This window comes from Spinacia oleracea, chromosome 3 (assembly GCF_020520425.1).
Source record: "Spinacia oleracea cultivar Varoflay chromosome 3, BTI_SOV_V1, whole genome shotgun sequence".
In the NCBI taxonomy this organism is placed as follows: Eukaryota; Viridiplantae; Streptophyta; class Magnoliopsida; order Caryophyllales; family Amaranthaceae; genus Spinacia; species Spinacia oleracea.
This window is the reverse complement of record NC_079489.1, coordinates 158,091,864-158,106,547: the sequence shown is the minus strand read 5'-3', so window position 1 is coordinate 158,106,547 and position 14,684 is coordinate 158,091,864. Positions and strand designations below refer to the sequence as shown.

Here is a 14,684-nt window from a genome sequence, read left to right as displayed (position 1 = left end):
TGTCGTGCTTTTTGCCAAAAATTTGCAGCCTGAACACAACCCACGACTCGTGCATTGTCGGGCTTTTTTCTTGGTGAAAACTGATTTTGACATACCATTTTGTTAATTCTGACACACCTTTATGTAAGTAGAGCTACCGTTTCTTAATGATCTCACAATGGGTGTGCTAAAATCACTTCTAGTAAATATGTATGACTTCAAAACTCTATCATCAAACAAAGGATATGCGATCTCTTTGATTGCTCAGCATATAATCATCATACAACCAAAATCTATAGAGGACAACAACATCCAACTTATGTAAGCTAGTGATACTTTTCATAATCAACTTGAAAATACAAACATACTTCAGGGAGATCAAACCATGAAACAGAACAACATTTTCGATGCTAAAAAAACATATTTGCATATCTCACAAACAACCAGAATCCTACATTTTCGATCACCTGCAAAAAGTTTCAACTAACACCACATTCTTAGAAATCACACACCAACACAAGATCTATTGATAAACACGTAAACAACAACGCTACAATAAAACAACAGAAAGAGTTTAGGCCACCTTCGATATCGTTTTTTGTTTCCAGTTTTCTACTTTTTACTAAAAACCAAAATATGAAAACCAAACCATAATAAAAAGCAGTTTTCAGTTTTCTGTTCTCAATTTTCAAAATCAACATGATTCAATCTAAATCATAAGACTATTAAAACCAAAAACTGGAAACTAACGTTGATACCAAACGAGCCCTAATAAGCAATCCAATTTCCATTAGGATGCTTGATTTTCCTCTGCAACATGATTACTATAAGAAGTTGATCAAACCAAGACCTATCAGCCTCGATGATGACTATTTTTTGGTTCATGATTCAATCGACTTTTAAAACCAAAAACTGGAAACTGGCAATGATACCAAACAAGCCCTAATTAGCAACTCAATCATCATTAGGATGCTTGATTATCCTCTGCAAGATCACTGTCCTCGCCCTTCTAATATCGCGGCTATACTTATTCCCATGTTCTCCAAGATCATCAATCGCTTTCAAAAACTCGGTTTGCTTCTTCTTAATCTCCTCTATCACTTCACTAACATCCCCTTCTTGAGTAAGTACAATCTCAGTTCTTCCCAACATTGATTCAACCTGAACTTCTAACTTATCAACAAGAACACGAATACTATCCAAATCCTTAATAGCAATATAAGTCCCAATTTGCATTGAATTAATCAACTCTTTCTGAGTTTTCAATTCAATCTCATACTTTTTCCATAATGTGTTCATCCATCTCCCAATTCCTCCCATTGGAGCAGAAGCAGCAGCAGCTAACCCAGAAACTAAAGGAGGTGCAGAAATTGCAGCAGCAACAACAGAACAAATAATCACTGTAATAAAAGTAGCAGCAAATATGATATTTGAAACTTTTCTGTAAATCTTTAAAGATTTCAGTTTCTTATCAAGTTTATGTTTCCTAATCTGCAGTTTCTCAAACATGATAATTTGCTGTTTATAAACAGATTGAAACATTGTAAAGAATTCCTCAGTAAAAGGATCATCAGCTTCCTTAAAACCCCTCAATTCCTGCAAAATTTTCCCAGAAAAATTACCACCATTATCTTTGAATCCCTCTTCAAATTGGAGCAATGCAACCTGTATAATCAATTGTCGATCGCGAACCCTTTTAAGGCATTTATCAAGGGCAGTAAAGAAATCAAGGGTTTGAACACTATACTCGAAATAATCTTGAACTAAACCAAATAATTCCTGATTATTCCAGATATCTTTCTTGCATTCTAGAATTACCCTAACAACTTCTTGATTCATGTCAATTAAACAACCAGCTACTTGTCTAAGAGAATCAAGGGATACAGAACGAACCTCAATTCCTCCTCCTTCTTCATTGCTGCAATTGGTGTTATTAGTAAGTGAATTGATGATGTGGGTTGTGCGTTCATGGAGCTGTGAATCGAAGACTTGAACATCTGGGTCTAATTGACAAGCTTGTAAGTAAGAGCTGAGTTCGCCATTGTTGTTGTTCATCTGGGTATTTGTGTTTTGATCAATTGATGGTGGGTTTGCATTGTTCGAGTCTTTGCTGAATTTAGCACCCATTTTGTTTTTGGGTAAAGAATATGAACCCTAAATTGTTGAATTTCTGGGGGGGGGGGGGGTTAGATTGATTTTGGGGGGAATTGTGGATTTAGTTAAGAATGAAGGAGAATTGGGATTTGGGAAATGGGAAATTAGGGTTTTAAGCTGGAAACAGAGGAAGATTGCTGAGTAAGGAAGTGACTCAGTGAGAGAGAAGAAGAAGAAGAAGAAGACAAAGTGTTGAAACATAAATTATGCACCTTTTTCCTTTTTCCTTTTGACGAGCAATTCAACTTCAACGTCTTAAATTCTTCGTAAGTTGATAATACCTTTTCGTTTTTTTTTTTTTTTTTTTTTTTTTGAGGAGAGCAAAATCCAAGTACAAGAAACTGTTGTCATTTTTCGCGTGTCCGTCATTTCTAAGATGGCGTATCCCCGTACATGTATTGCGTCCGTGTCCGTATCCATTTTGGTGCAACCTAGGTTCACATAACACGTGTGATGTTGTAATAGTTGTATCGGAGTAGAGCAATAGAACCGAAGACATGACTACGTTAGTCTTTGAGCGTAAATCCAAGTCCAAGAAATTAGAAATTTATTATGTTCACGTAACATGAGTGAGGTTGTAGTCGTTGTACCGTAATGAGAATCGGAGATACGACTACGTTAGTCTTCCCGAGTGTAAATTCAACGTCCAAAAAACTAGAAATTTATTACGTCCACATTACATGAGTGTGGTTGTAGTCGTTGTACAATAATAAAGAACTGGAGATACGACTACGGTAGTCTTTAGAGTGTAAATCCAAGTCAAAGAAACTAGAAATTTCTTGCGTTCACATAACACGGGTGAGGTTGTAGTCGTTGTACCGTAATAAGGAACCGGAGACACAACTACGGTAGTCTTTGAGCTTCTTGTTCAACATCGTGGTGTTATTTAACGAATTAATATTAGTTACTCGTACACGTTATACCAATTTTTGAATATAGTTTTGATTTTTTTGGGTCGGATTGAATCAATTTTTGACAATCGGCCTAAACCTAAGTTCAAGTTCTATGTAAAGTACTGTTTACACATAATTGTTTCTGGTAGGGGTAGGATTCAAATCTGATACCTATTGTACACATGCTTTCAATCTTAACCAATAAATCAATGCCTCATTGAATTTGGTACCGTTAAACATAATTGTCGTTTTAACTTTTCCTACTACTTTTCTTAACCACTACGATTGAAATAGAGTTGACAACTGATTGTTCCAGCAAATTCACTTGCTTGCAATATCCACAATGCTGCTAAGCTTGCCTAAGAATGGTTCCAGAATTCAGACGCAGTGACGCACATACAGAAGTACAAAGCCTTGCTACAACGTCTGCTAGTAGTCTAGCACTAGAGGTGATCAAAATTCGGACCGGGCTGAAAATTTACACAAAAACTCAAGCCCAAACCCATAAATTTGGTGTGGGCTTTTTGGGCCACGTTCAGTCTTTGGTCTAAAAAAGCGTATTTGAGGTTGCCAAAACCCGTACTTTTTCGGACCGGACAGGCCGAGCTTCAAGTCGATGGCCCGGCCCAAACCAAGACCACTAGACATCGTGCCGTGCCGCGGACTGAAAATTTCAAAACAGGGCTCATGCCCACGGGCTGTCGTGCCTAGGCCTAATTTTTCTAAATTTAGCGTGCTTTGTGGTGTTCGGCCGGGCAGGACCGTCGTGCTTAAGCCTAGTTTTACTAAATTTAGCTTGTTTTGTCGTGCTTGGTCGAACTGTGCCTTTTCCAAAAAAATGCAGCCCGGCCCACGACCAAAAACTTCGTGCTCGTGCCGGGTTTTTTTAGAGGTCGGGTTGGGACGGGCCTCTCCCCGGCACATTGCCATATTTATCTACATGCATCTAAACAATCTGAAACATAGCAGTAGCACTAATCTCAATACGGAGTATCATAAATTCATAATAGGGATATAGAAGAACATAAGTTCCCTCTGACATTGCAAACCATTGAATTTAGAACTGCATTCATAAGGAAGCCTGACAGACAGGATGACTAATGCAACTACAGATTCTGCATTTATATAAAGATTCAGCAAATTCTCAACATTCCAGTCCAAATCTTTAATCTTTCCCCTAGATTTCATTGATCACATAACATTCAATAGGCAAATCTCCATTTCAAAAAGCCCATCAGCCAAATGCATGAAATAACATGTGTGTATCAATAAAAAAAAAATCACATTTCCTGTACATAACATTCCCCATTTTGTTCTGTGATAACATAACGATTAACGAGGAATAACGGGAAGAATCCATTACATATTTACACAAGCATTCACAAAATTTCACTGTGTTCAATAATCACATTTGAAATGAAGCTTTCAGGGTCAAGGTTCATTCAGTGATACAAGAAAAATATATCGAATCTATACATAAATGTATACTTCAACCACTCAATTCAAGTCGAAGATATTGGTCATAGCATTGTAGTCAAGCATAACTTTACTTCAACAAAATCTACAAATACACGACCAAAACCATGTTCTGAACTAGTATCACAGCAACAAACATACCAAGAAACGAGTTAACTTGGTTTCTGCTTGAATGTTTCACTAACCTGTTGCTACCAGTCAATTGAAGAGACCTCACCCTGCGTATATGGGTAATATACGAGTATTTGAATGATCTTTATATGTTCTCGAGCATCATGTCTTTCAGCTGCAGCTTAATCTCTTTACAATAACTATTGCCAGCCAGTACTAAGGCTACGTTTGGTAAGGTGTAAAACGTTTTCATAGAAGACGATTTTTCCCTTTTCGATCATTTTACTTTGTTTGGTTTGACAAGGGATAAAAGAACAATTTTCCACAACTCCCTCAAAGATGGAAAAACCGTTTCCATTTGAAAGGTAGGGAAATCAGTTTTCCACCTTTCCTCCTCACCTCCCTCTTCCTTCTTTCTCTCAATCTTCGCCATCTTCTCCCATTTTCTTTGAAGGAACCAAACAAAGGAAAAGCCGTTCGGAATTGTGAAAGTTTTCCATAGAAAATCATTTTACATCGAAAACGTTTTACACCAAACCAAACGGAGCCTAAATACGCCCTTCATATCAAGCTTATTCAAGGGGAGAAGTCAAATAGGTGCACTAGGATATTTCGTAATCCAATGCAAGATCACACTCCTAGCCTGTCTGATTTCCCTGCTATATTTACCAGAATGTGCTGTGATACAATCAATCCCTTCCATAAACACACTCAACTTCTTCCTAATTTCATCAATCACCATTGGCAAAGTATCTACCTCCCTTATTGCAAAATCCGCATTAGACAACAACGAATCAATCACAATCTCCAACTTCTCAACCAAAACTCGAATATTATCCAAATCTTTAACAGCTATATAAGTCCCAAGTTGCAACTCAAACACCAAATCCCTTTCACCCTTCAATTCTCTCTCATACTTCTTCCAAAGCGAGTTAAACCACTTTCCAACCCCGCCAATCGGGGCTGAAACAGCTGCGGCTAAGGCGGACGCTATAGGAGGTGCAGCAATAGCAGCAGCAACAACAGAACAAATCACAACAGCTACAAATGCAGCACCAAATATAATATTAGAAACCTTCCTGTAAACCTTAACAGACTTCAATTTTTTATCTAGTTTCCTTTTTCTAAGCTGTAATCTTCTCAACATTTGAACCTGTTGTGTATAAACGGATTGCAATAAAGTAAAAAACTCTTGTCCAAATGGATCACCAGCTTCCTTAAAACTCCTCAATTCCTGCAATGTATTTGAAAACTTATCACAGACTTCACTGCAAAAACCCTGATTATTGTTATTATTATCCCTAATCTCTTCCTCAAACCTTCTCAAAGCAACCTGAATAATAAAATGGCGGTCCCGGGCCCGCTTCAGGCATTGATCAAGAGCAGTGAAGAAATCCAATGTTTTCACACTATACTCAAAGTAATCCTCAACTAAGGAAAGCAATTCTTTGTTCTTCCAAACATCTTTTTTACAGTCAAGAATAACTTTCACAACTTCATAATTCATGTCCATGAGACTACCAGTGACTTGTGTGATTGAGTCAAAGGAGAGAGAACAGACCTGTTGACCCTGTTGTTGATGCTGCAACCCAGAATCGTCAATTGTTGAAGTTGACATAGTGTTGATTACAGCAGTTGCATGTTGTTGAAGCTTAGAATCGAAGATTTTGACATCTGGGTCTTGTTTACAAGCTGCTAAGTAGAAGTTTAAATCATTGCTTGTTACTGAATTGGATCCACCACTGCTGTTGCTGTTGCTGGTTGATGGGGTTGTTGGAATTTTTGACCTTTTTTTGCTAAATATAGAACCCATGATTCATAAACCCTTAAAAGTTAAAATTACCCCAAATTATTAGGTTCTTTTCTATACCCAATTGAATTGAGTACTAGTTTTGACTTGGGGTTACTTTGAAATGGAGAAAGAGATCTAATTTCTGGGTTTTTTCAGAAGGAATTGGGGAAATTTTGGGGGGTTTGAATCCCCAAATGGCAAAAACTGCAACAAAACAAGAAATTGAAGATTGAAGATTGAAGATTGAAGGTGGGAGACTCTTCAAATGTGCCTGTCAATGATCTGCTACAAAAAAAATAACACTTAGAAATTGATAGAAATACTGGCGAATATTCAAAGTGTGTTATTTTTTGGATATTTTGTAGTGATTGGTTGACTGAGGAGGTATGGTAGGTAGACTGGTAACGCAAGACTGCTTCTTCTCTTGACATTCAAGAACAATCGAAGGAAGATTCCTATTTTTGTTGAAATGGACCAATAAAGCGTGTTTGGCGGTAACGTTTAAAGTATTCTAGCGTTTAAGGTACTCTAGCGTTTAGCGATAAGTGGTAGACGTAGCACGGTAGCCGTCGAGTAATTTTTCTCAAACATTAAACAAATTTGCGTTCAAAGGTAGTAGGTAGACCAGTCAAACGGGTTGGTCGGGTCAGGTTGTAAAAAATTATTTTTGGGTTCGGGTTGAATCGGGTCGGTCACTTTCGGGTTTGGGTTTACAAATGCTTGTTCATGACCCAGAACTTTCGGGTTCGGGTCGACCCAACGGGTTGAGAGATTTTAAAACGCACATTATATTTTCATTAATTTAGGTAATAAATATATAAAATATGAGCAGAAATTAACAAATTTTCATACCCAAGTTTATATTTAGTCAAATTCAACCATAAAATGACGTATAATTCAATTTAAAATCATACTACACACAACAATAGTAAAAACAACGTGTTTATTATGCTTAAATTATCTCATAATCTCATTTTTTAGTATAAATACAATGATTTTCAATCGATCGGGTCCAAAACGGATTCGATCGGGTTTACCCATTACTTTTCGGGTTGCTCGGGTTCGGATAAAATCGGGTTACGGGTCACAAAATCTTGTTCATGACCCAGTATTTTCGGATCGGGTTCGGGTCAGTTTTCGGGTCGGGTCGATTTTTGACAGGTCTGGTAGTAGGTGTTAGTTCGATAAAATTAGATTAAAGTTCTATATTGTACTTCGTACATAGCTTCTACTATAATGTATTTTACAATTTTAACCACTACTTTTACATAACATTTTGTACTTCGTACTTTAGTTACCGCTACTTAGATAGTTAACCGTTATCCGCTACCCGTTCACCATTTTTAGTCACTTTAACAGTTGTCGGCTACCACTAGCTTTGCCGAACATGGTTGTATTTGCTGAGATATCAACCCAAGTCCCACATCGGAAGTGTAGGCAAAGTTTGTCTAGGTCCACCTTCTCCAATTAGTATGAGACATTTTGAGAAGGAGTCCAAAAACAAATCCGTGCGGGCTAGGCCCAACAGCCTTCCCGTTGTTGGTTTGAGAAGATGGGCAATACTATGCTATCTGATTTTGACTTGTCTTTCCGATGTGTTGTCAATCCAATTCTCTTCAAATTCTCTTCACCCATTATTGAGCCTGCAAAGAAGATATCTTCGGGTATGTGCTCTGAATCTTGCTTAAATGACAAGAACTCAAAGTGTTATCTGAAAAACCATCATCAGAAAACACTCAAAAATAATTCAAACCCCGGTATTTGCCCGGTATCTATCATTAATTGGTGGGATACAAAAGCACCCATTTAAGTACACCGAGGATGGAAGGACACTGAAGAAGGTTATAAAACATTATACTTGGTACCAATTTTAAACCCAACAAGAATTAATTTACCAAATTTCTTTGAGACAGATCTAGAAATCAAACTGAATCAGTGAAATATGGTAATAAATTACTCCTAACAAAAACAATCTATATCAGAAAGGTAAAAACTTTGATAAAAATGTTACAGAAAGATCAAATCAGCCACAAACATACCTGCTCAGGCGTCTTTTGAGAGAAACCTTGTGCAAGTAGCTGAATATAATTCGGAAAGGCAACTGTGTCCTTCAGCAGTCAGACCAATCCTAAAAGCACAGAGACCGATTGAATAATATCTGGGTTGAAATAAATATCCATATGTTGAATTGTGTCTTGTAAATGACTCATCATCAACAACTCACGAGCAATTGGAAATTCATCCATAATAGCATTGCACGAGCTTTTGTTCCGCTCATCTCCAAATTGGTAAATGAGAGAAACTAAGCTATCCATCAACATCATCATCCTCCCCTTTGTCATCCTCCTTACCAGTGTCTTCATCTTCACCCTCAGACTCAGTAAACTCAGTACCAGACGAATCCTCTTCGTCCCTTTCATCTTCAGACTCAGAAATCTTCCTGAATTTGGTGATCAGATCTTCATATGGCTTATTGTTCTTCTTTAGGTTCTGCTTCATTTTATTCAATGCTTTTGCATTACTGGTGCTCATTTTTTTTTTTAGCCATATCACCACATTAGCTATTTTAGCCGTGCTGAAATGTTATCACACAGTGAAGTATTTATGTATCTCATAGATGTAACACATGCAAAGCTCCTAATGTAAATGTAAGAAATTAGCTATGTAATCTATGAATTGAAAAATGATCTTTCTTATTTCATGCACATCAGCAGATACAAAAAGCTCATCATATCGATCAGCCGGCATACTCAAACATGTTTATTTCATCATAAGTTATTTAGGTGATTAAACGTTTTTTTTTTGTCATTTAACACCTTAAAAAACACTTTTGTAATTTAACACCTTGCTTAATTTTTTTTATATTTAAACACCTTAAAAAACACAAAAAAAGAGAAATAGACACCAACTAACAATTTTCATTAGAAAAAACGTTAGTTTTTAACTATTTTATAGTCTCCAAGGCATGATTTCATGGTAGACAACTCCTTCTACCATCAAATCATGGCTTGAGAACTTTAGCATAGTTAAAAACCATCATTTTTCCTAACGGAAATCATTAAGTGGTGTCGATTTCTAAATTTTTTTGTTTTCTTAAGGTGTTTAATTATAATAAAAAATTAAGTAAGGTGTTAAATTACAAAAAATGGTTTTTTAAAGGTGTTAAATGACAAAAATAATCTTAAACTAATTATGCTAGGTAATTTAGGGGCTAAATCATAATGGTGAAAAGTATAATTAGGATAGGCATGAGCATCTCATGATGCAAGGTGTTGGGCTGCGTTAAAGCGTTCACAAAAAAAGCAGTACATATAGTCAAGAATGGCAAGCTTAAGGTAAGGGGTGGTTTTGGAAGAATGGCCTTGATTTAAGCAAATGATGGCAACACCTAACAAGTAACAACTAAAAGCTCAAGCAGGCCCGGCTATTAGGAGGTCCAGCCGGTGCTATAGAACAGGGCCCCCAATTTTTTGGGCCCAAAACATAAAATTTGCTGGAAATTAAAACTTAAAAAAAAATAAAGAAAACTAAACGTGTGCTTCTTCTTCACCGTAACTTGTATTATTATTGGAACAAGCAAAGCAAACCTCTTCAATTTCTCTCTCTTCCCCATAATTTGATTTCCCAAAAATTAATTCTCTTGATTTTCTCTCCTAAAACACTCTAATTAACTGAATTTATGCGTTCTTCCCCTATTTTTCTACAATTATGGAAAAATACTTTCCATCTTCTCCTTCAAATCTATCAGTCAATTTAATTCTTTTTTCTTAAACAACAACCTAAAACTAAGGTGTTGAACCATCGGAATGCAAGATCTGTCAAGTATCAAATACCCCTAATTTCGATTTTTCCAAAGGGAGAAAACGGGTTCAAGATCTCAAGTTCATCTGTATTTTTGGGGTTTGACGAGCGTTCAATCAACATCCAAGTTATGTCTATGTAACATTTTTACTTTTAATGATTTTTAATTCAAGTTATGTCCATCTTACATTTGTTCTTTTAATGATTTTATGTAATTGTTGTTTGATTTATAAATTTTTGTGAGATTGAAAGTGTAATCCTGTACATGTTGTTTGTAAACCTGTAATGCAATATTAATATGTTCGGTTAATTGTGTTTTGAAAAAAGAATTAGGGGCCTCATAGGGGCTTCGATTTTAAAGTTAGCACAGGGCCACCAAATTGTTGGAGCCGGCCCTGAGCTCAAGTGCCCAGACAACACCAGTTAACAACCTTAACTAAAGCTCTACACAGCAGGCAATCGCAAAAGATAAATCCAAACTAGAAAAAAGTCAACAGTGGTCAACTTTTGTCAAAAAACTGACCAAAGAAGCACCACATCACTACAGCACCTAAGCATGCTATAAAAAAAGTTGCCCAATGATCAGCAGAAAAAAGAAGCCTGAGTGCAAAAACAATTGGGTGGTACTAATGGTTTGCAGATCAGCAGCACCAACAGAAAAACAAAATCATGCAGATCAGTTTTGAACAGATTAGACAGATCAGCAGCACCAACAGAAAAACAACATTATGCAGATCAGTTTTGAACAGATTAGACAGATCAGCAGCACCAACAGAAAAACAACATCATGCAGATCAGTTTTGAACAGATTGGACAGATCAACACCAACAGAAAAACAACATCATGCAGATCAGTTTTGAAGAGATTAGACAGATCAGCAGCACCAACAGAAAAACAACATCATGCAGATCAGTTTTGAACAGATTAGACAGATCAGCAGCACCAACAGAAGAACAACATCATGCAGATCAGTTTTGAACAGATTAGACAGATAAGCAGCACCAACAGAAAAACAACATCATGCAGATCAGTTTTGAACAGATTAGACAGCAGCACCAACTGAACAGCAGAAGAGAAATGAACCTCTGCTGCATTAGTGTTGGAGGTGGGGCATTTCTCAGTCAGCTAACCCTAATTCCCAATCCTGAGGATGATTGTGGATAATACAAGATGAACTACATCAATAATCACCTTCTGAGAATCAAGAGATTGAATTTTACTTTTCATAGAAATTTAATCTACTTTTATAAGATTTTAGTCTACTTTAACACATTTTTAATCCAACTGACTTACTTTTAGTAAACATTTTACCTACTCCTGAAACTATGGCAACTACAGGGAACAATAATATTCATCAGAAATAACTAAGAACCAAAAAAAAAAGTCCCGTCATCTCTCAAAATCAGCCCAAATCGAGCTCCGAAATTCTGAGGAAAAAATCAGCTACAATAACTAAAACATACCAGACAAAATTGGTTTGCAGAAATACCACAATGGGGTACCTATCTATAATATAATATGTAATGCACATCAGGAGGATCAAGATGGGAATATTGCATCAAGGCTATTAGGCTAAGACATCGTTAGCAAGATGAAAATGCAAATGGACATAAGATCTTCAAGTTGACTTCAGCAAATGATTAACAAAATCGAGGGAGACAAGTAACATCTGGTTTCCCACAAGTTTCTAAGCACTGCACTGGTAAGATAATGCACACTAAGGCTCCGTTTCATTATACTTATTTTGACTGAACTTATATTATCTGAACTTATCTGAGTTTATCTGAACTTAACTGAACTTATCTGAACTTATTTAATCTGAAATAAGTCGAACAGAACAGAGCCTAACCCGGAAACAGAATGTCGGGCACAGGACTATTCGAAGTTATACGGTCTAGCATTCCCATATCTCCAACGTGTGCAAATGCTGATCCATTACCACAGACTTGTTAATGGTAATTAACATCCTACAAAATCAGCACAGATACTCAATTACTCATGACATACGTGCTAAAGATGTAATAATTAATAGCTTCATAGTTCCAGATCAACCAACAGAATAAAGATGATTCAATTGACACATCTTCAAAACACTTAAACAGTATCTTCACCACACCAGATAATGATCAGGAGCAGCACAACAGTTCATTCAGATAGAACACAAACAAATAAGGTTTTTTCAACAGCACCAACAATTGATTAATAATGAGAACTGATGAAGGAAAATTACCTCAAAAGATGAGTTTCATTGATTTTCACGAACAATGTGCTACAAATTGGAGAGGGAGTTCCATAAACCCTAAAATTTAGGTATTCGCTCCTGAGATTTTAGGGGTTTTGATCCCAGGTGCATAATTCAAACAAATTGCTTATGAATTCAGATGATTGCTTTCAAATTCAAAACTAAAGATGAAGCACAGAGCTGTCGTATTAGCACATCTCGGGTTTGGATCAACCAGTTTCGGATTGTTAAGATAATCAGCAGCAAAATTAACAAATTAAACAAGAACTAAAAGCAACCAAGAAACACAAACCTGTCATATTAGTATAAACCCCAACCAGATTATACTAAAATCATTAGGACAATTATGCTATAATTTGATACCAAATCGTATCCCTAAACAATAGAGGAAACTCAGTGTTCCTCACTCTAATCAAACTCATCTAAACCAATTACAATTACAATTACAACTAATTTACTACTTTTGTATGCTATTAATTATAATGTGTCATTCCCAAGAATGAGATTCAATTTCAATTCAATTCTGCCTATAAGCAATATAATCAGCAAGAGCAATTAAGGGTTTAGCCTTTTCTTGATCAAATTCTTTAAGCTGTTCTTTAGCATCCTTAATCAATTTCCCAGCATATTCCCTCGATTTCTCAATCCCCATTAATTTTGGGAAGGTGACTTTATCCGCCACCAAGTCTTTTCCGGCCGTCTTCCCCAACTCCTCCGATGATTTAGTCACGTCTAATATGTCGTCCACAACCTGAAACAACAACCCAACTCCGGTGGCGAATTTCCGCAGCTTCTCCACCTCTTCGTCGCTACCGCCACCGAGAATCGCACCGAGGACGACGGACCCTTCAAGGAGTTTGGCGGTTTTATGGATGTGAATGAACTCGAGTTGTTCTAGGTCGACGTCGACGGCCCCTTCGGAGTCGATATCCACCACCTGCCCCGCCACCAGCCCCTCCGCCCCGATTACCCGAGCCAGCTCCCCGATTGCTCGAACGATCTTTTCCGGCGAAACCTCGCCTGTTGGGGTGGCGGCCACCAGATGCTCGAACGCGAAGGCTAGGAGAGAATCTCCGGCGAGGACAGCGACATCTTCGCCGAACACCTTGTGATTAGTGGGTTTACCACGGCGGAGGTCGTCGTTGTCCATGCAAGGGAGGTCGTCATGGATCAACGACATAGTGTGGATCATCTCAACAGCACAAGCGGCTGCCATGGCGGTTGATTCATCTCCGCCGACGAGCTCACAGGCGGCGATGCAAAGAACAGGGCGGACCCTCTTGCCTCCGGCGAGGAGGGAGTATCTCATAGCTTCGTGAATCTTCTCAGGGTGTTTTACAGTCACCGCCATGTCTAAAGCTTTGTGGACCGATTTCGCCTTCCCAATCATGTACTCCTCGAAATTAAAAGTGGTGGCGCCGGTGGTGGTGTTAGTGGTGGTCGGAGTTTCTGGGGGTGGTTTGGTTTCTTGCTTGGTGAGGATGGCGGAGATGGAAGACATTTTGTGGGGTTTTGTTGAGGAGAGAGAAAATGGGGTAGTGGAAAAAGTGGTGTTGCTGCTGCTGCCATTATTATTATAATTCTTCTTCTTCAAAGGTGAAGAAAAAATGGAAGATCTAGATCTGGAATTATTAGAACATGTTTGAAGTACCCAATTATTTCCCAGAAGTAGAGTAGTGCTGCTACTACTGCAACTCATTTTTATTGTAAAATAAAAAACTATTTTATGGAGAAAATTGAACAAAAATTCTGGGTGTGGAATTGCTTGTTTATAGAGATGAACAAATTAGTGTGAAAATGATTGATTACGTTCATGGAATGCAATTAACTGAATAGGGAAAGAAAATATTCCAATTGATTGATTGCCAAAAAACAATTAAAAAGAATAAAAATCTGGGTGAAAATTGAAAAGAGGAGAGAAGGTGGATGATGTTAAAATTTAATCCACCACCCAAAATACAAGTTTGTGCCTAGTGGCACTTGTAAATTAGCAATTGGATAGGATTTTGTGGCCACTTTGCCACTTTACCCACACTTTTACTTATCTACTTGTATAATTCTATATGGTTCAATTTTAATTTTTGTTTTTATTATTTGAGGTCACATGACATCATACTCAACGCTAACAAAATTTGACATGAAGTTACTGAGAGAACTGAATCCTAATTTAAACCCGACCTGAACAGAATCAGAATAAACTGAATTTGATTTGATTTTACCATTTATCATATTTTGT

The 14,684-nt window shown here is 37.3% G+C and overlaps 3 protein-coding genes across 4 annotated transcripts; all 3 read right to left on the bottom strand.

The window, feature by feature from the left end:
• Window positions 1–211: 211 nt before the first annotated feature.
• On the bottom strand, window positions 212–2,376 carry LOC110787517 (UPF0496 protein At4g34320-like). 2 transcript variants are annotated; one of them, XM_056841069.1, is made up of 2 exons: window positions 1,873–2,376; window positions 212–1,644 (listed from the first exon to the last, which is right to left on the bottom strand). In XM_056841069.1, exons 1-2 carry the CDS (start codon window positions 2,104–2,106, stop codon window positions 934–936), a joined length of 945 nt encoding a protein of 314 aa, XP_056697047.1. In that variant the 5' UTR covers window positions 2,107–2,376; the 3' UTR covers window positions 212–933. The 2 variants fall into 2 exon arrangements, with proteins under 2 accessions (XP_056697047.1, XP_056697046.1); XM_056841068.1 differs by having other exon boundaries at window positions 212–2,375.
• A 1,846-nt stretch (window positions 2,377–4,222) lies between these two features.
• Window positions 4,223–6,879, bottom strand: LOC110787516 (UPF0496 protein At4g34320). The gene has a single exon (XM_021992153.2). It carries the CDS (start codon window positions 6,424–6,426, stop codon window positions 5,203–5,205), a length of 1,224 nt encoding a protein of 407 aa, XP_021847845.1. The 5' UTR covers window positions 6,427–6,879; the 3' UTR covers window positions 4,223–5,202.
• A 5,837-nt stretch (window positions 6,880–12,716) lies between these two features.
• On the bottom strand, window positions 12,717–14,475 carry LOC110787515 (geranylgeranyl pyrophosphate synthase, chloroplastic). Its single transcript, XM_021992152.2, has one exon. It carries the CDS (start codon window positions 14,145–14,147, stop codon window positions 12,966–12,968), a length of 1,182 nt encoding a protein of 393 aa, XP_021847844.1. The 5' UTR covers window positions 14,148–14,475; the 3' UTR covers window positions 12,717–12,965.
• Between the last annotated feature and the right edge of the window lie 209 nt (window positions 14,476–14,684).

Excerpts from the sequence above, each read along its gene's own strand:
- LOC110787515 (XM_021992152.2), bottom strand. The coding sequence starts at position 14,147 with ATGAGTTGCAGTAGTAGCAGCACTACTCTACTTCTGGGAAATAATTGG.
- LOC110787517 (XM_056841068.1), bottom strand. The coding sequence starts at position 2,106 with ATGGGTGCTAAATTCAGCAAAGACTCGAACAATGCAAACCCACCATCA.
- LOC110787516 (XM_021992153.2), bottom strand. The coding sequence starts at position 6,426 with ATGGGTTCTATATTTAGCAAAAAAAGGTCAAAAATTCCAACAACCCCA.